At 37.9% G+C, this 26,078-nt stretch overlaps 1 protein-coding gene across 3 annotated transcripts; it reads left to right on the forward strand.

Annotated features, from left to right (window-relative positions):
- Positions 1-909: 909 nt before the first annotated feature.
- On the forward strand, positions 910-25,440 carry LOC135530835 (NLR family CARD domain-containing protein 3-like). 3 transcript variants are annotated; one of them, XM_064959006.1, is made up of 11 exons: positions 910-1,062; positions 4,561-4,628; positions 8,449-8,592; positions 8,877-8,990; positions 14,310-14,425; positions 14,737-14,821; positions 14,951-15,179; positions 17,129-18,899; positions 19,185-19,358; positions 21,860-22,033; positions 25,236-25,440. In XM_064959006.1, the coding sequence occupies exons 5-11, from the start codon at positions 14,376-14,378 to the stop codon at positions 25,423-25,425; spliced, it is 2,673 nt and encodes an 890-aa protein (XP_064815078.1). In that variant the 5' UTR covers positions 910-1,062; positions 4,561-4,628; positions 8,449-8,592; positions 8,877-8,990; positions 14,310-14,375; the 3' UTR covers positions 25,426-25,440. The 3 variants fall into 3 exon arrangements, with proteins under 3 accessions (XP_064815078.1, XP_064815080.1, XP_064815081.1); XM_064959008.1 differs by lacking the exon at positions 8,877-8,990; XM_064959009.1 differs by lacking the exon at positions 4,561-4,628.
- Positions 25,441-26,078: the final 638 nt, after the last annotated feature.

Genomic DNA, 26,078 nt, shown 5'->3' on the forward strand with positions numbered 1-26,078 from the left:
AACAGCCACCTGAACTACTGCCCTACAAAGACAAACAGCATGTACACAAACAGCCACCTGAACTACTGTCCTACAAAGACAAACAGCCACCTGAACTACTGTCCTACAAAGACAAACAGCCACCTGAACTACTGTCCTACAAAGACAAACAGCCACCTGAACTACTGTCCTACAAAGACAAACAGCCACCTGAACTGCTGTCCTACAAAGACAAACAGCATCTACACAAACAGCCACCTGAACTACTGCCCTACAAAGACAAACAGCATCTACACAAACAGCCACCTGAACTACTGTCCTACAAAGACAAACAGCATCTACACAAACAGTGAATCTGAGAAAAATGGCTTTAAAGTTTGTTTTTTTGTCCATGCATATCAGCCATGACCACTGATCTGACCTATGACCCCTAAGTACTGATACTACACTCTGCCTTGGTATGACCTATGACCCCTAAGTATTGATACTGCACTCTGCCTTGGTATGACCTATGACCCCTAAGTACTGATACTGCACTCTGCCTTGGTCTGACCTATGACCCCTAAGTAATGATACTACACTCTGCCTGGGTATGACCTTAAACAGCTGTCTGGGTAATGAAACAGCAAAGTGCAGCATCTAGAAATCTAAATGTGTTGATCCAGATGTATTGTTGTTTTTCTGTTTGATGGAAACAGTTTGAGTTCTAACTACATTCCAACTGTATTTAATGGTGTTATGTAGTTGTGTTGTCATGTTGTGAATGTTGTATTGTAGCAGGCCGATATGATGGAGTGAGACACAGACAAGACACAGAGACAACAACAGAATAGGATATGATGGAGAGAGACACCAGACAAGACACAGAGACAGCAACAGACGACACAGAGAAAGTAATGGAGAGAGACAGAAGAATAGAGTTCCAGACAGTTGTAGAATGTATGCCAAGACACATTGTAAGAGCTATAAAGAGAGAGGGAGAGAGAACAGGCAGAACCTGATATGTAAATGAGCAGAGCAAATGAAACTAACTTTTGACGACCTGATGATCATCCAGACTCTGTTTCTATTGAGAGATAAAAGGTAAGACGACGATTGTTCTGTGTATTCATATAGTTGATGATATTGTTATGTGTATTCATATAGTTGATAATATTGTTATGTGTGTTCATATAGTTGATGATATTGTTATGTGTGTTCATATAGTTGATGATATTGTTATATGTATTCATATAGTTGATGATATTGTTATATGTATTCATATAGTTGATGATATTGTTGTTTATTCATATAGTTGATGATATTGTTATGTGTATTCATATAGTTGATGATATTGTTATTTGTATTCATATAGTTGATGATATTGTTATGTGTATTCATATAGTTGATTACATTGTTATGTGTATTCATATAGTTGATGATATTGTTATGTGTATTCATATAGTTGATGATATTGTTATGTGTATTCATATAGTTGATGATATTGTTATGTGTATTCATATAGTTGATGATATTGTTATGTGTATTCATATAGTTGATGATATTGTTATGTGTATTCATATAGTTGATGATATTGTTATGTGTATTCAGATAGTTGATGATATTGTTATGTGTGTTCATATAGTTGATGATATTCTTATGTGTTTTCATATAGTTGATGATATTGTTATGTGTATTCATATAGTTTATGATATTGTTATGTGTATTCATATAGTTGATGATATTGTTGTGTATTCATATAGTTTATGATATTGTTATGTGTATTCATATAGTTGATGATATTGTTATGTGTATTCATATACTTGATGATATTGTTATGTGTATTCATATAGTTGATGATATTTCTGGTGGACAGTGTTACAATAGTCCTACTCTCCTTAAAATGTTTTAGATACAAATTAGATGTGTGGGGTAAATTTGTTCTGTGCCCATCTGTGTGCCCCAAGGTGATCACTCCTACACTATCTAGAATCTAAAAGGGTTCTTTGGCTGTCCCCATAGGATAACCCTTTGCAGAACCCTTTTTGGTACTTGGTAGAAACCTTTTGGATTCCATGAAGAACCCTTTCCACAGAGGGTTCTACATAGAAGCCAGGAGAATTCTACCTGGAACCCAAAAGCGTTCTCCTACGGGGACAGCCAGAGGACCTGTTTGGAACCCTTTACTCTAAGATTGTACTGTATCATAGGTCTATAGACCAGGGTGATCTCCTACTGTATCATAGGTCAATAGACCAGGGTGATCTCCTACTGTATCATAGGTCTATAGACCAGGGTGATCTCCTACTGTATCATAGGTCAATAGACCAGGGTGATCTCCTACTGTATCATAGGTCTATAGACCAGGGTGATCTCCTACTGTATCATAGGTCTATAGACCAGGGTGATCTACTACTGTATCATAGGTCTATAGACCAGGGTGATCTCCTACTGTATCATAGGTCTATAGACTTGTCTTCTCAAAACTGGCTTAAAAAACAACAAGCAACAAACAAACATTTTTTCTTTCTAATCTACTGTTAATGCTTTTCACTCAGGGAGGTATTTTGTGTGAAAGAGACAAATAAATATTGTGGAAAGACTAACAACAACTTACACTTCCTCAAAACAGGTTGTGTGTATTCATTAGTGCCATTTAAAACTGTTGGCTGTGGAGTAAACTAATGAACACAACCCAGGTTGTTGCCTACGACTCGGCATGTTGATACCTGCCTGATGCTGAAACCTGATTGTAGCCTGAGGGGTAAACTATGATACTAGCTAGATATACTGGTTTTCTAAAAATAGCCAGGTTCAGTTAGCTTCACATTCCAGCTCAGGCCTCATCCATCAGAATATACAGAACAGAACAGAAAATATCTCAATGTCTTGACATGTTCTGGTTGTGAATTCAGGCTAGAAGGTGAGAATCCTGCCAGGGATTATTGTAAAGTGTGTAGAGACATTCAATGTATGGTGTAATGTTAGTATAGTGAATGACAGTAAAACACTCCTAACAGTAGATACATTAAATGTCTGGTGTAATGTTAGTATAGTGAAGTAAAACACTCCTAACAGTAGATAAATTAAATGTCTGGTGTAATGTTAGTATAGTGAATGACAGTAAAACACTCCTAACAGTAGATAAATTAAATGTCTGGTGTAATGTTAGTATAGTGAAGTATAACACTCCTCACAGTAGATACATTAAATGTATGGTGTAATGTTAGTATAGTGAATGGAAGTAAAACACACCTAACAGTAGATACATTAAATGTATGGTGTAATGTTAGTATATGATAATGTAATTGTTTCATAGTTCCACTATAGTGTAGTGATACTCACTATATGAGCCACGTCACAATTCCAACCAAGTTACCCAATTGATGCCAATGGTGTGATGTGTAGTGTGTTCACCTTTAACACATGCAACCTGGGTTCACTTCCCTGCCCCGCTGTTTGCTACATTGGTGTCAGAAGGGGTGTCTGAGACATGCTTTTGTGTGAGCCAGGTAACAATTTCCACCACGTGGGTTAACCCTATTGGTGCAATACGTAGGGTGTTGACCTCCCTGCCCGCTGTTTTCAACTATATTAACAGCACAGGTTGCCTGTAGGGTGTTGATCTCCCTGCCTGCTGTCTTCAACTATATTAACAGCACAGGCTGCCTGTAGGGTGTTGACCTCCCTGCCCGCTGTTTTCAACTATATTAACAGCACAGGCTGCCTGTAGGGTGTTGATCTCCCTGTCTGCTGTCTTCAACTATATTAACAGCACAGGCTGCCTGTAGGGTGTTGACCTCCCTGCCCGCTGTTTTCAACTATATTAACAGCACAGGCTGCCTGTAGGGTGTTGACCTCCCTGCCCGCTGTTTTCAACTATATTAACAGCACAGGCTGCCCCACATTCGTTGAACAAAGAGACACAATAATAGGAGTGAAAGGATGTTAGGATAATATGAGTAAGTGTTGATTTAGAGTTGTCTCCTGGGTTCAGCCTTCTAGTTGCCTTCATCAACAGGTTGAAATGTAACTAATGACATCACAATGACATGTCCTCAGAGTTGGAAAGATCCTACATCTGAACACATTATTTAACATGGTGACATGGTGCTGCTAGTGAAAGAAAACATTAAGAGACAGAATACAGGCGGTGGAGTTTGCACAAAGTTTACGTACAACAATATATTGAACTAGGTAGACTGAGCATAGAGCTAAAGGCTATAACCACGGGGAAGAAACTGTTCAGATTGGGGTCTATAACATCCAATCACAGAGGTTTACAGCAGCTGACAGTTGCAACTTCATTGCTAATAACTCAAACTTCATTTTTCATATAAAGACATCATCTCTGTACAGATGTAGGATCTGAATTTGATCACCCTGTTGCAGGAAAACTAAAACTTGCAGTGTATTTGATGTTTTAAAAGGCTTCTGAAGTTTGTCATTTCCACTTTCCACTTTAAAATGTTCATTATAATCCACATAATTTTTCTGCTGTCGTAAACTGTCTCAAATTAAGATCCTACATCTGTAGCAAAATACCTGTCTTTCATGTGTTCTCCTTTGACGATTTGACATCTTGTATTTACTGTTGTTTAGGCTGGTTGAATGAGTTGTCTATGAAAGCTACTTCATCTGTAAGAAAACAGGCATCTGCACCAGTGACTGTAAGTTATGTGATTTCCTCATATGAAATTAAAAGTATGTTGGTAGCCTACGCATTTATAAAATGGCTGTTGAAACTGTGGCACATATTTCTCAGTACATTAGAAGTCAGATAAATGTGTTGAGACCTAGGAAAGATGGGCAAACTCTCGTTGGTCTTGGCTTTCTACACACTATTATAAGGTTAGTTGATGTCAGACATTCAATAGTCAGAGTAGGTTGGAGTTATGATCACTTATCATGCTGACAAACCTGATGGTCTCTGTGAACTGATCTGAACAGGTTTAGACTGGTCATCTATGATATGTAGGTTATATACAGTACATTCTCTGTCCTGCTACTGGTAGGACTATAACATTATGTGAACTGATCTGAACAGGTTTAGACTGGTCATCTATGATATGTAGGTTATATACACTACATTCTCTGTCCTGCTACTGGTAGGACTATAACATTATGTGAACTGATCTGAACAGGTTTAGGCTGGTCATCTATGATATGTAGGCTGTAGCCGAGGGATAGACCTTGATCTGCATATCACTAACAAACTACTATTATACATTATAACCTAGTCTACTTTACATAATATAACATCTACATATAACTAACAAACCACTAGTATACATTATAACCTAGTCTACTTTACATAATATAACATATCACTAACAACCCACTACTATACATTATAACCTAGTCTACTTTACATAATATAACATCTACATATCACTAACAACCCACTACTATACATTATAACCTAGTCTACTTTACATAATATAACATCTACATATCACTAACAACCCACTACTATACATTATAACCTAGTCTACTTTACATAATATAACATCTACATATCACTAACAACCCACTACTATACATTATAACATAGTCTACTTTACATAATATAACATCTACATATCACTAACAACCCACTACTATACATTATAACCAAGTCTACTTTACATAATATAACATCTACATATCACTAACAACCCACTACTATACATTATAACATAGTCTACTTTACATAATATAACATCTACATATCACTAACAACCCACTACTATACATTATAACCAAGTCTACTTTACATAATATAACATCTACACATCACTAACAACCCACTATTATACATTATAACCAAGTCTACTTTACATAATAAAACATCTACACATAATTAACAACCCACTATTATACATTATAACCTAGTCTACTTTACATAATAAAACATATACATATCACTAACAACCCACTACTATACATTATAACCTAGTCTACTTTACATAATATAACATCTACATATCACTAACAACCCACTACTATACATTATAACCTAGTCTACTTTACATAATATAACATCTACATATCACTAACAACCCACTACTATACATTATAACCTAGTCTACTTTACATAATATAACATCTACATATCACTAACAACCCACTACTATACATTATAACATAGTCTACTTTACATAATATAACATCTACATATCACTAACAACCCACTACTATACATTATAACCAAGTCTACTTTACATAATATAACATCTACACATCACTAACAACCCACTATTATACATTATAACCAAGTCTACTTTACATAATAAAACATCTACACATAATTAACAACCCACTATTATACATTATAACCTAGTCTACTTTACATAATAAAACATATACATATCACTAACAACCCACTACTATACATTATAACCTAGTCTACTTTACATAATATAACATCTACATATCACTAACAACCCACTACTATACATTATAACCTAGTCTACTTTACATAATATAACATATCACTAACAACCCACTACTATACATTATAACCTAGTCTACTTTACATAATATAACATATCACTAACAACCGACTACTATACATTATAACCTAGTCTACTTTACACAATATAACATATCACTGACAACCCACTACTATACATTATAACTTAGCCTACTTTACATAATATAACATATCACTAACAAGCCACTACTATACATTATATCCTAGTCTACTTTACATAATATAACATCTACATATAACTAACAACCCACTAGTATACATTATAACCTAGTCTACTTTACATAATATAACATATCACTAACAACCCACTACTATACATTATAACCTAGTCTACTTTACATAATATAACAACTACATATCACTAACAACACACTACTATACATTATAACCTAGTCTACTTTACATAATATAACATCTACATATCACTAACAACCCACTACTATACATTATAGCCTAGTCTACTTTACATAATATAACATATACATATCACTAACAACCCACTACTATACATTATAACCTAGTCTACTTTACACAATATAACATGTCACTGACAAACCACTACTATACATTATAACCTAGTCTACTTTACATAATATAACATCTACATATCAATAACAACCCACTACTATACATTATAACCTAGTCTACTTTACATATGAAACATTTCTGAATGGATCAATAATTTTCCCTCAGATCAATCACTCCAGTTTTAGCCCTTCTGTCTATATTCTCAGATACATTTAGAAAATAACAGATTGAAAGACAATAAATAGCCTACTTTTAATGAATTAAAATAATTGTGAGACATGGCCTTGTGTTGCTGTACTGTCTATAACTACCTTAACAAACAGTGACTTATTATTATAATTATTATTATTGTTATTGTTGTTGTACTGTCTATAACTACCTTAACAAACAGTGACTTATTATTATTATTGTTATTGTTGCTGTACTGTCTATAACTACCTTAACAAACAGTGACTTATTATTATAATTATTATTATTGTTATTGTTGTTGTACTGTCTATAACTACCTTAACAAACAGTGACTTATTATTATAATTTTTATTATTGTTATTGTTGTTGTACTGTCTATAACTACCTTAACAAACAGTTACTTATTATTATTATTATTATTGTTGCTGTACTGTCTAGAACTACCTTAACAAACAGTGACTTATTATTATTATTATTATTATTATTATTATTATTGTTATTATTGTTGCTGTACTGTCTATAACTACCTTAACAAACAGTGACTTATTATTGTTATTATTATTACTATTATTATTATTGTTGTTGTTGTTGTTGTTGTTGTTGTACTGTCTATAACTACCTTAACAAACAGTGACTTATTATTATTGTTATTATTATTATTATTATTGTTATTGTTGCTGTAATGTCTAGAACTACCTTAACAAACAGTGACTTATTATTATTATTATTATTATTGTTATTATTATTATTGTTGCTGTACTGTCTAGAACTACCTGAACAAACAGTGACTTATTATTATTATTATTGTTATTGTTGCTGTACTGTCTATAACTACCTTAACAAACAGTGAATTATTATTATTATTATTAGTAATGTTGATGTACTGTCTATAACTACCTTAACAAACAGTGACTTATTATTATTGCTATTATTGTTGCTGTACTGTCTATAACTACCTTAACAAACAGTGACTTATTATTATTATTATTATTATTATTATTGTTGCTGTACTGTCTATAACTACCTTAACAAACAGTGACTTATTATTATTATTATTATTGTTATTATTGTTGTTGTACTGTCTAGAACTACCTTAACAAACAGTGACTTATTATTATTACAGACTGTTACCATGGAGATGAAATGTCACAACTACATGTTCATGTGATGCATTAAATCACCTGACTGTTTCTATGTCTGTTAGTAAATGTTTTATAAGAGATAATTAATAAATGAAAACAATTGACATTCAATAATTACTGTGTTAACCACAACAAACATGTTGGATCTCTGTTTAGGGGCCAGTGCTCAAAAATGAGTGTCTCTGGGGAGAGAGAGGAGGGGGACCCTGCCTCTAAAATGAGTCTCTCTGGGGAGAGAGGGGAGGGGGGCCCTGCCTCTAAAATGAGTCTCTCTGGGGAACATGACACCAAAGCTAAGAGGTGAGATGACAATTTTTGATATCATTATTGTGAGTTTCCAAAATGTTCACATTTGTTTTTTTTAAATCAGAAATGGTTGCTTCAATATTACTGTTCTCAGATTTTTTATTAATAGATTTTAGATTTTATATGTATATATATATATATATATTTATTTTTTCAAAACGCTATAAATCCATTGTTTAGCTGGAATATAATGCTCCTATCTTGTATATTTGACTGTATTATGAGCTTGGATAAGAGCATCTGCTAAATCAGGGGTTCTCAATCCGGGGTCTGCGGAGGTACTGCAGGGGTTCTCAATCCGGGGTCTGTGGAGGTACTGCAGGGGTTCTCAATCCGGGGTCTGTGGAGGTACTGCAGGGGTTCCGCGGCACCCTGACTGTACTCGATGCAATGTAAGACATTTGATAGAATTTTAACATGACAATACCACTTTGCCTACTCTTAATTTTTGCCGAATATAATGTAATGCATATTTTTTTAACCAATTGTGATTGATGATACAAACATAATTTGGACATTATTACCGTTATATCAACACACTCTTCACACCTGTTTAACAACTCTAAATATCTTTGGCTTCGTTGGCATCAAGTCCCGTGCCAATAATGTTATAAGCAGCATACTAGTTATCCTATCCTCCCTCTCTCGTTGATTGATGCTGGCAACCTCTGTCCGGTTCTCCTCTCTTCACTAGATGGACTGTAACTTCCGTGTTTAACCCCTCTGTGTCCATGGACCAAACTTTTTTATATTATTTTCGGGAGGGCCTCAAGTAGGCTGGACAAATTCCATTTTTAACATTTCTTTCTGATAGAAACTAGTTCATTGAATCTACCATAGAGCCAAGTTTCATAACATGACCTTATTCCCCTAGTCATGAAGTCATCGTGAAAAAACAGGCCTTATTTTAGGTCATTTTTCACCCTGCCAGCTCCTATTAGTTCTATTGAGCAGCGTGGAATCATCTCACCTTCTGAACGTTCTATTCCCAGCTCATTGTTCTGTTTCACAATGGCAGCTTCACTATTGTGTCAATCACACCTACGTTTACCTTGGGTTCATTACTAAGCTGATTACTGCTATTTTATGAGCGCCAACCCTGTATGCTGAAGTACACGTTGTGGTGACCCACAGTGCTAAACTTTAAGATTTTTCTGGTCATGGTTAACCATATTTATTTTCAGAAAAGGTATACAACCTAAACAATATACATATCCCTGTCCTCTTTTTCAAGATGCGGCCGATTTAAAAAGCCAGAAGACATTTTTTATTACGAAATAACATAATACTTTTTTTGACTTCTTGTCGTTTTTTCTAAATGGCTGCTGGGTAATTTGATATGTATCGAAATCTTCATTTGAAGGCATCAAATTGAGTGAATGCTGTGCAGGTTCACTGAGTTGCAAACCAAATGGAAAGGTCTAGCTCACTGATTTGTAGATCTGACGCAGGTGCTGCTTCAGATTATGAGCCTAGGTGTCGTGAAAGAGATATGTAGTACCCACACAGGCCACAGGTAGGAGGACACTTTTAGAAACTATTTGAGTAATAATATTATGTATTATGTAAATACAACACTTGATAAACAAGACACATTAGTTTTATTTTTCAAATGCGGTTTGAACTGTGTGACCTAGTAACTTCAATGTGAAAGTCTAGCAATTGCCGTGAGATGGGTGGGGTGAGACAGGTTTGAGACTGATCTAAGGAATTAACAAGAAAAATACACTTTATTTCGCAGCTGCCTCACCAATGTCTGTTCATGAAATTATTACCTTTTAATTGCTAAATATTTCCAATAGACAGCAGTATAAGACCATGAAGCATCAGTTATAGGCTTCAAGCAGCAATATGATGGACCATGAAGCATCAGTTATAGGCTACAAGCAGCAATATGATGGACCATGAAGCATCAGTTATAGTCTACAAGCAGCAATGTGATGGACCATGAAGCATCAGTTATAGTCTACAAGCAGCAATATGATGGACCATGAAGCATCAGTTATAGGCTACAAGCAGCAATATGATGGACCATGAAGCATCAGTTATAGTCAACAAGCAGCAATATGATGGACCATGAAGCATCAGCTTTAGGCTACAAGAAGCAATATGATGAACATAAAATAGCAGCAATCACAGACTATATGTACCATGATTTTCTACAACGGTCAATCATTACTAGTTAGCTATTTATCTCATATTAGAGCTGATAGTAGTGATTATAGCAGGTATTGAATACCAGGTAAATAATCACTAGTCAGAGCCTCAACCTTAGTATTCATTCATTGTAAAATATAATCTTAATATCTGATATTGTGAGTAAACAACCTCTGAATAGAAAAGACAACAGTGCGTCTTCCAGCCCACCAATAAATTACATCATTCAACCCTCCCGGTTAGTAAATTAACCTCAACCTTCCCCTGGAGAAGGCAGAGTGACGACACCAGCTTTTTAGCGGGACTGAGTTGACTACTAGCGAGAGAAGGCAGAGTGACGACACCAGCTTTTTAGCGGGGCTGAGTTGACTACTAGCGAGAGAAGGCAGAGTAACGACACCAGCTTTTTAGCGGGGCTGAGTTGACTATTTGCGAGAGAAGGCAGAGTGACGACACCAGCTTTTTAGTGGGACTGAGTTGACTACTAGCGAGAGAAGGCAGAGTGACGACACCAGCTTTTTAGCGGGACTGAGTTGTCTAATAGCGAGAGAAGGCAGAGTGACCACACCAGCTTTTTAGCGGGACTGAGTTGTCTACTAGCGAGAGAAGGCAGAGTGACGACACCAGCATTTTAGCGGGACTGAGTTGACTACTAGCGAGAGAAGGCAGAGTGACCACACCAGCTTTTTAGCGGGACTGAGTTGACTACTAGCGAGAGAAGGCAGAGTGACGACACCAGCTTTTTAGCGGGGCTGAGTTGACTACTAGAGAGAGAAGGCAGAGTGACGACACCAGCTTTTTGCGGGGCTGAGTTGACTACTAGCGAGAGAAGGCAGAGTGGCTCGATGCTGGTTCATGAATTTTACAGTGAATGTACTATGAAAGTATGATTTTCTCAACCAGAGATGTCTGAGTTAATGTTCAGGCTTATTGATAACCGTTATATTAATGAAGTATAATTTCAAAACATGAGCATAAAACCAGGTAATAATAAACATGAATCATCATTATATTACTTCACAGTAATCTGTTAAATGCTGTTTCAGTGCTTCCTCTTGTGTTAGCAGTGTGGAAAGGGACAGGAAGAAGCACACAGGAGTTTTCCTGTGAGGGGAGGGGTGGTGTATCCAGGGAGGAAACTAAACTAATCTTCTGAAATGTCATTAGTGGTCTTATGCTGCCATCTATTGGAATTATGTAGCAACTGCAGTAGTACTGAATAATGTGTAATTCCTTACTAAAGTACTAATTACTTAGAATTGCAAAATCTAACATTTTCTAGTTCATTTCATACTTACAACCATAAAATAACAATTTATAGCAAAACAAACCATGAATCTGACTTAAACAGTATCTGCCCTGTAGACAAAGAAGAGCTCTCCAGTAGGTACCAAAACAATCAATGGCCATTTTCTCAAACGTGAGGTTACAAGTTAATCAACGTTCAGAGCAGAATTACTTTCCCATTGCTCCTCAACAGTAGTGTATGATATACACCACCGTACCTGCGCAATCCGGTTTCAGAGGTGCACCTCAGCCATGCTCATGGTACTAAACGATATCATAACCACCATCGATTAAACACAGTACTGTGCAGCCGTCTTCATCCACCACCAGAATACAGTCCATCAAATCTGAGAGCCTGTTGTCCGGACCTTCTGGCTGTCTCTATGGGGGTACCACAGAGTTCAATTCTTGGGCTGACTCTTTTCTCTGTATATATCAACGATGTCGCTCTTGCTGCGGGCAATTCCATGATTCACCTCTACGAAGACGAGACCATTCTGTATCCATCTGGCCCTTCTCTGCACACTGTTAATTAACCTCCAGAGGAGCTTCAATACAACCTCCTTCTGTGGCCACCGGATGCTCTTAAACGCCAGTAAAACTAAATGCTTTACAACCGATTGCTGCCTGCACCCGCCCGCCCGCCTAGCATCACTACTCTGGACCCGCACGCCTAGCATCACTACTCTGGATGGTTTTTGACTTAGAATATGTGGACAACTACAAATAGGTGTCTGACTAGACTGTAAACTCTCCTTCTAGACTCATATTAAGCATCTCCAATCAAACATTACATCTAGATTCGGCATCCTATTTCGCAACAAAGCCTCCTTCACTCACGCTTCCAAACATAACCTCGTAAAACTGACTATCCTACCAATCCTTGACTTCTGCCATGTCATTTACAAAATAGCCTCCAACACTCTACTCAGCAATGTGGATGCAGTCTATCACAGTGCAATCCTTTTTGTCACCACAGCCCCTTATACCACTGCGAACTGTATGCTCTAAACGGCTCGCTACATATTCGTCGCCAGACCCACTGACTCCAGGTCATCTATAAGGCTTTGCTATGTAAAGCTCTGCCTTATCTCAGCTCACTGGTCACCATAACAACACGCGCTCCAGCAGGTATATTTCACTGGTCATCCCCAAAGCCAACATCTCCTTTGGCTACTTTTCCTTCCAGTTCCCTGCTGCCAATGACTGGAACAAATTGTAAAAATCACTGAAGTTGGAGTCTTATATCTCCCTCACTAACTTTAAGCTTCAGCTATCTGAGCAGCTTACCGATCGCTGCAGCTGTACACAGCCCATCTGTAAATAGCCCACCCAATCAACCTACCTCATCCCCATATTGTTTTTATTTACTTTTCTGCTCTTTAGCACACCAGTCTTTCTACTTGCACATCATCATCTGCACATCTATCACTCCAGTTTTAATTTGCTAAATTGTAATAACTTTGCTACTATGGCCAATTTATTAACTTACCTCCTCATGCCATTTCCACACCGTATATAGACTTTTCTATTGTGTTATTGACTGTACGTCTGTTTTATCCATGTGTAAGTCTGTGTTGTTGTTTGTGTCGCACTGCTTTGCTTTATCTTGGCCAGGTCGCAGTTGTAAATGAGAACTTGTTCTCAACTGGCAAACCTGGTTGAATAAAGGTGAAATTATAAAATAAAAAAATAAAATAAAATTTTCTAGCTCGGAGTCTCTAATTTTATCCAATGTAAAAAACATAATTTCAAATGTTACTTACATGAATTGAGCCGGTCGGTAACATTTGACTGTATAAAACCTAGCAGTACTACTGATTCCTCTGAGTGAGACAGATATATATTATTACTGTATAAAACCTAGCAGTACTTCTGATTTCTCTGAGAGTGAGACAGATATATATTATTACTGTATAAAACCTAGCAGTACTACTGATTTCTCTGAGAGTGAGGCAGATATATATATTATTACTGTGTAAAACTTAGCAGTACTACTGATTTCTCTGAGAGTGAGGCAGATATATAGCATTTAGCAAAATAAACATGATTTTTTTCTCTGAAATGAAAAATCAAGTGAAAGACATTGAACAAATACATGTCTGTCATTGAACGACCCCATGCCATGATTAGATAGTGAAAAAAAACATCTCGTTCATAATTTCTATAAACAATAAAAGCTTATTTACAAACATTTCTGAAAAGTGTTTTGGAATCTGAGCTCAGAGTAGATGAGAGATGTAATGTTTGTCTCTGTTGTGTTGAAGCCCAATCAAGCAGGAGAGACCAGCCTCCCCTGTTCCCAGCTGTGTGTCCATGAAGAGTGACTGGTCATGGAACAACCTATACTGTTTAGAGAGGGAGACTTTTCTACTGAACAAAGGTAAGAAGAACTCATGGGTCCTGGTCAGTGAGTTAAACAACACTGTCTCTAGTCATTTCTCCTCTCCCATTTTCCCATTTATTGTTGTTGTTTTCATAATCCATAGGCTCATCCTTTTGTCCATTTTCATAGTCCTAAAACAATATTAAACAAACACAACATTCCCTCCATGTGTGTGTGTGTGTGTGTGTGTGTGTGTGTGTGTGTGTGTGTGTGTGTGTGTGTGTGTGTGTGTGTGTGTGTGTGTGTGTGTGTGTGTGTGTGTGTGTACTCCCTGGATGAGGAGATGTAATCTCATGTTTTGTCCACAGAAACCAACAGGAGAGATCAGAGTCAGATATTCTCAGCGATCAGTCTTCCCAGAGTCATCAAACAGACCTGGCCTCCATATTGAGTGTATGTGGTCCTGTTCTGTACATTTGTTTTCGTTTATCTCAAGTAAAGTTGATCTGTCAAACATTCATTAATGTGTTGATGAGAAAGCATTTATTCTCTTGCTTAACTTATTTACTTTATTTATTTCAGTTGCTTGAAGAGAATATTATGACATTTGTGAAGAACGAGCTGAAGATGTTCAAGAGGATTCTTAGTCCAGAACTCCCAGAAGGCTTTGAGAGTCAGAAGCAGGATAAGGAAGTGGTGGATGCTGAAGATGAGAAGCAGGAGAGCAGTGCCAGAGAGGGGGCTCTGAAGATCACACTTCACATCCTGAGGAAAATGAACCAGAAGGAGCTTGCTGACATACTGGAGAAATGTAAGATCTGTCTGCCTCATGTTGAATGCTGTTTTATAACATTTAAAAGCTGTAGCTAAAGTACAGCTAAAGTAGCTGTGTAACTCAATGATATTGTAGCAGCCTGAACACAACACCCTAGTGACCTCATCAAGTAGCAGCAGTGATGTGTTGTGCTGATTAATTTAGAGAGAGAGAGAGAGAGAGAGAGAGAGAGAGAGAACATTAATAATATCATCAATAATAATATAGTCAGTCACACCAGTCTATAATGCATTATGAAAACATCCCTCTACTATATACCTTCCTCCTACAGATACCCATTAACTTCTAATGTAGACCCTCCACTATATACCTTCCTCCTACAGATACCCATTAACTTCTGGTGTGGACCCTCTACTATATACCTTCCTCCTACAGATACCCATTACCTTCTGGTGTAGACCCTCCACTATATACCTTCGTCATACAGATACCCATTACCTTCTGGTGTAGACCCTCCACTATATACCTTCCTCCTATAACCATTACCTTCTGGTGTAGACCCTCCACTATATACCTTCCTCCTACAGATACCCATTACCTTCTGGTGTAGACCCTCCACTATATACCTTCCTCCTACAGATACCCATTAACTTCTGGTGTAGACCCTCTACTATATACCTTCCTCCTACAGATACTCATTACCTTCTGGTGTAGACCCTCTACTATATACCTTCCTCCTACAACCATTACCTTCTAGTGTAGACCCTCTACTATATACCTTCCTCCTACAACCATTACCTTCTAGTATAGACCCTCCACTATATACCTTCCTCCTATAACCATTAACTCATGGTGTAGACCTTCCACTATATACCTTCCTCCTACAGATACCCATTACCTTCTGGTGTAGACCCTCTACTATATACCTTCCTCCTACAGATAACCATTACCTTCTGGTGTAGACCCTCCACTATATACCTTCCTCCTATAACCATTAACTTCTGGTGTAGACCCTCCACTATCTACCTTCCTCCTACAGATAACCATTACTTTCTGGTGTAGACCCTCCACTATATACCTTCCTCCTACAGATACACATTACCTTCTGGTGTAGACCCTCCACTATATACCTTCCTCCTATAACCATTACCTTCTGGTGTAGACCCTCCACTATATACCTTCCTCCTATAACCATTACCTTCTGGTGTAGACCCTCCACTATATACCTTCCTCATACAGATACCTATTACCTTCTGGTGTAGACCCTCCACTACATACCCTCCTACTATACCCATTACCTGCTGGTGTAGACCCTCCACTATATACCCTCCTCCTATACCCATTACCATCTGGTGTAGACCCTCCACTATATACCTTCCTCCTAAAACCATTACCTTGTGGTGTAGACCCTCAACAATATACATTCCTCCTACAGATACCCATTACCTTCTGGTGTAGACCCTCTACTATATACCTTCCTAGTATAGTTAACCATTACCTTCTGGTGTAGACCCTCCACTATATACCTTCCTCCTATAACGTTAACTTCTGGTGTAGACCCTCTACTATATACCTTCCTCGTACACATACCCATTACCTTCTGGTGTAGACCAACCACTATATACCTTCCTACTATAGATACCCATTACCTTCTGTTGTAGACCCTCTAAATTCCCTCAGTGACATGAATAAGTATATTTCAAATTCTTAAAGTCCAACAACACAACAGCTTTTTACCTCATCAAGAAGCAGGGATGTGTTGTGTTGATTCATTTAGAGAGAGAGAGAGAACATTAATAATACCATCAATGATACCAATAATAATATAATCAGTCAAACCAGTCTGTCATGCATTATGAAAACATGTACAGATGTATACAGTCAATTAAGATAATAAATGATTATAATTTAAACTTTATAACAGTCCTACAATACTGTAGACATTAAAACAGACGTAATATTAATATCCTCTGTGTTATTTCTAGATTCAGATGATCCTGCTGTGATTTGCCAACGTGAACTCAAATCTAATCTAAAGAAGAAGTTTCAATGTGTATTTGAGGGGATCGCTAAACAAGGAAACCCAACACTTCTCAATAAGATCTACACAGAGCCCTACATCACAGAGGGTGGAACAGGAGAGGTCAATAATGAACATGAGCTGAGACAGATTGAGACAACAACCAGGAAACAAGCAAGACCAGAGACTGCAATCAAATGTAACGACATCTTCAAACCCTTAACTGGACAAGACAAACGTATCAGAACTGTGCTGACAAAGGGAGTCGCTGGCATTGGAAAAACAGTCTCTGTGCAGAAGTTCATTCTGGACTGGGCTGAAGGAAAAGCAAATCAGGATGTCCAATTTGTATTTTCATTCCCTTTTCGGGAGCTGAATTTGATGAAAGATGACAAACACACGTTCATTGAACTTCTCAAACACTTCTCAATGGAAACCAAAGAATCAAGAATCTCCAACTACAACAAGTACAAAGTTCTGTTCATCTTTGATGGTCTGGATGAGTGCCGACTGCCCCTAGACTTCCAGAAGAACAAGATCTGTTGTGATGTCACAGAGTCAACCTCAGTGGATGTTCTGCTGACAAATCTCATCAAGGGAAATCTGCTTCCCTCTGCTCTCCTCTGGATAACTACCCAACCTTCAGCAGCCCATAAGATCCCTTCAGGGTGTGTTGACCAGGTGACAGAGGTACGAGGGTTCAATGACCCACAGAAGGAGGAGTACTTCAGGAAGAGATTCATTGATGAGGACCTGGCCAGCAGAATCATCTCACACATAAAGACATCAAGGAGCCTCCACATCATGTGCCACATTCCAGTCTTCTGTTGGATTTCTGCAACAGTCCTTGAGCACATGCTGAAACATAAGAGAGAAGAGATGCCCAAGACTCTGACTGAGATGTACACACACCTTGTGGTGTTTCATACCAAACAGAAGAATGAAAAGTATCTTGGGGAAGAAGAGACAGATCCACACTGGAATAAAGAGAGCATTCTGTCACTGGGAAAACTGGCTTTTCAGCAGCTTGTGAAATGCAATTTGATTTTCTATGAAGAAGACCTGAAAGAGGCTGGCATTGATGTCAATGAATCCTCAGTGTACTCAGGATTGTGCACACAGCTCTTTAAAGAGGAATGTGGGCTGTACCAGGACAAGGTGTACTGCTTTGTTCATCTGAGCATTCAGGAGTTTCTGGCTGCTGTATATGTGTTCCTCTCATTCATCAACAACAATGAGAATCTAATGGACAAACTGCAAACAAAAGATGAGTCTTCAATTAATTTCTACAAGAGTGCTGTGAATAAAGCCTTCCAAAGTGAGACGGGAAACCTGGACCTTTTCCTCCGCTTCCTACTGGGCCTCTCACTGGAGTCCAATCAGAAGCACTTACGAGGTCTATTGACAAAGACAAGAAGCAGCTCAAAGACCCATGAAGAAACAGTCAAGTACATCAAGGAGAAGATCAGGGAGAATCCCTCTCCAGAGAGGAGCATCAATCTGTTCCACTGTCTGAATGAACTGAATGACCATTCTCTAGTGGAGGAGATCCAAAGATACCTGAGATCAGGAAGTCTCTCAAAACCCAACCTGTCACCTGCACAGTGGTCAGCTCTGGTCTTTGTGTTGCTGACTTCAGAAAAGGAGCTGGATGTGTTTGACCTGAAGAAATACTCCAGATCAGAGGAAGGTCTTCTGAGGCTGCTGCCAGTGGTCAAAGCCTCCAGAGCTGTTCTGTGAGTAAATAAAATGACATATAAGAACTAATCATCAGGAAGAAATAGTCAGTTAAGAGAAAATATGTATTATAATATGTGTATAATATTACATTGAAAAACATATTGAATAAATGCATTGATTTTCAGGTTAGTTTAGTAATATGACCATACAATTCTAGGAGATGAAAGATTAAACGATATGCTGTTTGGGACAATAAACCAAATGCATATGTCATTGTCCTTCTACACTACTGGTGTTAAATTAACAGTGTGTTTGTGAAGTCATGATGATCTCTTTGTCAGGCTGTCAGGCTGTGGAGTCACAGAGGAAGGCTGTGCTTCTCTGGTCTCAGCTCTGGAGTCAAACCCCTCACACCTGAGAGAGCTGGACCTGAGTAACAATGACCTGAAGGATTCAGGAGTGAAACTGCTCTATGCTGGACTGGAGAATCCCCACTGTAAACTGGAGACTCTGAGGTCAGTATTATCAGATATGAAAGCACTTTATGTATGTAGTTCTCCCATTTGAAAAGTCATAATTACTCTGACATATTCACTCATATTGTATTAACGTATTCATAAGTTTTGTATTTGGTCCTATATTCCTTGCCTGCAGTGATTACATCAAGCTTGTAATTCTACTAACTTGTTGAATGCATTTGCAGTTTGTCTTGGTTGTATTTTAGATGATGTTTTTCCAAATAGAAACTGAATGGTGAATAGTGTCCTGTCATTTTGGAGTCACTTCACTTGTATTGTCAGTAAGAATAGAAGATGTTTCTGAACACTTCTACATCCATGTAGATGTTACCATTATCATGAATAATCATGAATGAATCGTAAATTATGACAAATGAGAAAGTTGCAGAGGCAAAAAGATCAGACCCCCTCTGTTATTGGTAATGGTGAGAGGTTATCATGTTTTGTTGTAGTCTCTGTTATTGGTAATGGTGAGAGGTTAGCATGTTTTGTTGTAGCCTCTGTTATTGGTAATGGTGAGAGGTTAGTATGTTTTGTTGTAGCCTCTGTTATTGGTAATGGTGAGAGGTTATCATGTTTTGTTGTAGTCTCTGTTATTGGTAATGGTGAGAGGTTAGCATGTTTTGTTGTAGTCTCTGTTATTGGTAATGGTGAGAGGTTAGCATGTTTTGTTGTAGCCTCTGTTATTGGTAATGGTGAGAGGTTATCATGTTTTGTTGTAGTCTCTGTTATTGGTAATGGTGAGAGGTTAGCATGTTTTGTTGTAGCCTCTGTTATTGGTAAAGGTTGAGAGGTTAGCATGTTTTGTTGTAGTCTCTGTTATTGGTAATGGTGAGAGGTTATCATGTTTTGTTGTAGTCTCTGTTATTGGTAATGGTGAGAGGTTAGCATGTTTTGTTGTAGCCTCTGTTATTGGTAATGGTGAGAGGTTATCATGTTTTGTTGTAGTCTCTGTTATTGGTAATGGTGAGAGGTTAGCATGTTTTGTTGTAGCCTCTGTTATTGGTAATGGTGAGAGGTTAGTATGTTTTGTTGTAGCCTCTGTTATTGGTGATGGTGAGAGGTTAGCATGTTTTGTTGTAGTCTCTGTTATTGGTAATGGTGAGAGGTTAGCATTTTTTGTTGTAGCCTCTGTTATTGGTAATGGTGAGAGGTTAGCATGTTATGTTGTCGCCTCTGTTATTGGTGATGGTGAGAGGTTAGCATGTTTTGTTGTAGTCTCTGTTATTGGTAATGGTGAGAGGTTAGCATTTTTTGTTGTAGCCTCTGTTATTGGTAATGGTGAGAGGTTAGCATGTTTTGTTGTAGTCTCTGTTATTGGTAATGGTGAGAGGTTAGCATGTTTTGTTGTAGCCTCTGTTATTGGTAATGGTGAGAGGTTAGTATGTTTTGTTCTGGCCTCTGTTATTGGTAATGGTGAGTGGTTAGTATGTTTTGTTCTGGCCTCTGTTATTGGTAATGGTGAGAGGGTGAGGCTTGCAAGCCGAATAACACCATCCCAACCGTGAAGCCCTGGGGTGGCAGCATCATGTTGTGGGGGTGCTTTGCTGCAGGAGGGACTGGTGCACTTCACAAAATAGTTGGCATCATGAGGAGGGAAAATTATGTGGATATATTCAAGCAACATCTCAAGACATCAGTCAGGAAGTTAAAGATTGGTCACAAATGGGTCGTCCAAATGGATAATGACCTGAATATTACTTCCAAAGTTGTGGTAAAATGGCTTAAGGACAACAAAGTCAAGGTTTTGGAGTGGCCATCACAAAGCCCTGACCACAATCCTATAGAACATTTGTGGACAGAACTGAAAAAGTGTGTGTGAGCAAGGTGGCCTACTAACCTGACTCAGTTACTCCAGCTCTGTCAGGAGGAATGGGCCAAAATTCACCCGTCTTATTGTGGGAAGCTTGTGTAAGGCTACCCAAAACATTTGACCCAAGTTAAACAATTTAAAGGCAATGCTATCAAACACTAATTGAGTGTATGTAAACTTTTGACACTCTGGAAATGTGCTGAAATAAATCATTCTCTCTACTATTATTCTGAAGCCTTTTTAAAATGTTAGCTTCACTGTCAGAATAGATATGGTGTGGACTGTATACTCAATACAATCTAAATCTGATAATTCACTGTCAAAATAGATATAGTGTGGACTGTATACTCAATACAATCTAAATCTGATACTTCACTGTCAAAATAGATATAGTGTGGACTGTATACTCAATACAATCTAAATCTGATTCCTCTTTGTCTGTCTTCTGACTGATATTGCTTTTTACTGGTCTGGACAGTCTACTCAAATATTTGTACTATACATGTTTCTATCTCCAATCAAAACTTTGATAATTTGTCATTTTTAAGGATGATACATTAATTTACAAATAGATATGAAGGTTTCAGGACACTGATATATCTAAATATGTTGAAAAAATATACTGCCACTATTTTCACCACCAAAGAATATCAGTGTGATTTTAATATGATTTGACTCTTTGCAGGCTGTCAGGCTGTGGATTCACAGAGGAAGGCTGTGCTTCTCTGGTATCAGCTCTGGAGTCAAACCCCTCACACTTGAGAGAGCTGGTCCTGAGTAACAATGACCTGAAGGATTCAGGACTGAAGCTGCTCTCTGCTGGACTGGGGAATCCCCACTGTAAACTGGAGACTCTGAGGTCAGTATTCCTGTAGTTGGTCAACAAGTGACAACTGTTCACCAGATCCACATGTGTTTACCAGACACACATAGTCCACATCATATGTGTTTGGACAGTGAAGCTTACAGTTTTACATTTGCTGCTCCAGCATTTTGGATTTGAGATATAATGTTTCATATTAGTAAAGTCACCTTTAATTTAATTTGAGGCTATTTTCATACATAGCTGTGTTACTGTTAAGAAAGGAAAGCACTTTATGTATCTAGTTCTCCCACTTGAAAACATATTCACCTATAGTGCACTAAAGTAGTCATAAGATTAGTATTGGGTCCCATATTCTATGCCTGCAGTGATTACATCAATCTTGTGATTCTACAAACTTGTTGAATGAATTTGCAGTTAGTTTTAGTTGTGTTTTGGATCATGTTTTTCCTAATAGAAACTGAATTGTGAATTATGTCCTGTCATTTTGGAGTCACTTCACTTGTATTGTCTGTAAGAATAGAATATGTTTCTGAACACTTCTACATTCATGTGGATGCTACCACGATTATGAATAATCATGATGAATCGTGAATAATGATGAATGAGAAAGTTACAGAGGTACAAAGATCATACCCCCTCTGTTATTGGTAATAGGGAGAGGTTAGCATTTTGTGTTGTAGTCTCTGTTATTGGTAATGGTGAGATGTTAACATGTTTTGTTGTAGCCTCTGTTATTGGTAATGGTGAGAGGTTAGCATGTTTTGTTGTAGTCTCTGTTATTGGTAATGGTGAGAGGTTAGCATGTTTTGTTGTAGCCTCTGTTCTTGGTAATGGTGAGAGGTTAGCATGTTTTGTTGTAGCCTCTGTTATTGGTAATGGTGAGAGGTTAGCATATTTTGTTGTAGCTTCTGTAACTTTCTCACTAATTATTATGCATGACTCGTTCATGATTTTTCTTAATAATTGCATCGTCGGGATTCATTTATTATTGTTCAGAAACATGTTATCTACTCTCTGGGCAAAACACAACCCAAAACACAACCAAAACAAACTACAAATGCAACCAATGAGTTTACAACCAAATACTAAAGTTTTGACTACTTTAATGCACTATAAGTGAAGTGGTCAGAATACTTATGACTTCTTCAAATGGGGGGACTAGATACATAAATTGCTTTTATTTTTCTAAATGGTGAAACAGATATATATTAAAATATCCTCAAATAAAAGGTGACATTAGATACTGTCACCTCATATGAAACATTTGATTTCAAATCCAAAATGTTGGCATATAGAGCCACATTTAAAATGTTAGCTTCACTGTCAAAATAAAATATGGTGTGGACTGTATACTCAATGCAATCTAAATCTGATACCTCACTGTCTGTCTTCTGACTGATGATGCTTTTTAAACTGGTCTGGTCAGTCTACTCAAATATTTGTACTGTACATGTTTCTATCTGCAGGCAATACTTTGATAATTTGTCATTTTTAATGATGATACATTAATTTACGAATAGATATGGAAGGTTTCAGTGATACACTGATACAGTGGGGCAAAAAAGTATTTAGTCAGCCACCAATTGTGCAAGTTCTCCCACTTAGAAATATGAGAGAGGCCTGTAAGTTTCCTCATAGGTACACTTCAACTATGACAGAAACAAATGAGAAAAAAATCCAGAAAATCACATTGTAGGATTTTTTATGAATTTATTTGCAAATTATGGTGGAAAATAAGTATTTGGTCACCTACAAACAAGCAAGATTTCTTGCTCTCACAGACCTGTAAAATCTTCTTTAAGAGGCTCCTCTGTCCTCCACTCATTACCCGTATTAATGGCACCTGTTCGAACTTGTTATCAGTATAAAAGACACCTGTCCACAACCTCAAACAGTCACACTCCAAACTCCACTATGGCCAAGACCAAAGAGCTGTCAAAGGACACCAGAAACAAAATTGTAGACCTGCACCAGGCTGGGAAGACTGAATCTGCAATAGGTAAGCAGCTTGGTTTGAAGAAATCAACTGTGAGAGCAATTAATAGGAAATGGAAGACATACAAGACCACTGATAATCTCCCTTGATCTGGGGCTCCACGCAAGATCTCACCCCGCGGGGTCAAAATGATCACAAGGACATTGAGCAAAAATCCCAGAACCACACAGGGGGACCTAGTAAATGACCTGCAGAGAGCTGGGACCAAAGTAACAAAGCCTACCATCAGTAACACACTACGCCGCCAGGGACTCAAATCCTGCAGTGTCAGACATGTCCCCCTGCCTAAGCCAGTACATGTCCAGGCCCGTCTGAAATTTGCTAGAGAGCATGAGGATGATCCAGAAGAAGATTGGGAGAATGTCATATGGTCAGATGAAACCAAAATATACATTTTTGGTAAAAACTCAACTCGTCATGTTTGGAGGACAAAGAATGCTGAGTTGCATCCAAAGAACACCATACCTACTGTGAAGCATGGGGGTGGAAACATCATGCTCTGGAGCTGTTTTTCTGCAAAGGGACCAGGACGACTGATCCGTGTAAAGGAAAGAATGAATGGGGCCATGTATCGTGAGATTTTGAGTGAAAACCTCCTTCCATCAGCAAGGGCATTGAAGATGAAACGTGGCTGGGTCTTTCAGCATGACAATGATACACAACCACCCGGGCAACGAAGGAGTGGCTTCGTAAGAACAATTTCAAGGTCCTGGAGTGGCCTAGCCAGTCTCCAGATCTCAACCCCATAGAAAATCTTTGGAGGGAGTTGAAAGTCCGTGTTGCCCAGCAACAGCCCCAAAACATCACTACTCTAGAGGAGATCTGCATGGAGGAATGGGCCAAAATACCAGCAACAGTGTGTGAAAACCTTGTGAAGACTTACAGAAAACGTTTGACCTCTGTCACTGCCAACAAAGGGTACAGAACAAAGTATTGAGATAAACTTTTGTTGTTGACCAAATACTTATTTTCCACCATAATTTGCAAATAAATTCATTAAAAATCCTAAAATGTGATTTTCTGGATTTTTTCTCATTTTGTCTGTCATAGTTGAAGTGTACCTATGGTGAAAATTACAGGCCTCTCTCATCTTTTTAAGTGGGAGAAATTGCACAATTGGTGGCTGACTAAATACTTTTTGCCCCACGGTATATCTGAATACGTTGATTAAATATACTGCCACTATTTTCACCTCCAAAGAATAGCAGTGTTATTTTAATATGATTTGACTCTTTGCAGGCTGTCAGGCTGTGGAGTCACAGAGGAAGGCTGTGCTTCTCTGGTATCAGCTCTGGAGTCAAACCCCTCACACTTGAGAGAGCTGGTCCTGAGTAACAATGACCTGAAGGATTCAGGACTTAAGCTGCTCTCTGCTGGACTGGGGAATCCCCACTGTAAACTGGAGACTCTGAGGTCAGTATTCCTGTAGTTGGTCAACAAGTGATAACTGTTCACCAGATCCACATGTGTTTACCAGACACACATAGTCCACACCATATGTGTTTGGACAGTGAATCTTACAGTTTTACATTTGGTGCTATGCTCTAGCATTTTGGATTTGAGATATAATGTTTCGTATTAGGCAACAGTACAGAATGTCAACTTTTTTTTTAGGCTATTTTCATACATAGCTGTGTTACTGTTAAGAAAGGAAAGCACTTTATGTATCTAGTTCTCCCACTTGAAAACATATTCACTTATAGTGCATTAAAGTAGTCATAAGTTTAGTATTGGGTCCCATATTATATGCCTGCAGTGATTACATCAATCTTGTGATTCTACATCTTGTTGAATGAATTTGCAGTTTTTCTTGGTTGTGATTTGGATGTTGTTTTTCCTCATAGAAACTGAAAGCTGAATAATGTCCTGTCATTTTGGAGTCACTTCACTTGTATTGTCAGTAAGAATATAATATGTTTCTGAACACTTCAACATTCATGTGGATGCTACCATGGTTATGAATAATCAGGAATGAGTCTTGAGAGGCACAAAGATCAGAATAAATGCTAACCTCCACTGTTATTGGTAATGGTGGTTAGCATGGTTGTAGTCTCTGTTATTGGTGATGTGAGAGTTTAGCAT

The sequence above is a fragment of the Oncorhynchus masou genome, unplaced genomic scaffold (genome assembly GCF_036934945.1).
Source record: "Oncorhynchus masou masou isolate Uvic2021 unplaced genomic scaffold, UVic_Omas_1.1 unplaced_scaffold_1435, whole genome shotgun sequence".
Lineage (NCBI taxonomy): Eukaryota > Metazoa > Chordata > Actinopteri > Salmoniformes > Salmonidae > Oncorhynchus > Oncorhynchus masou.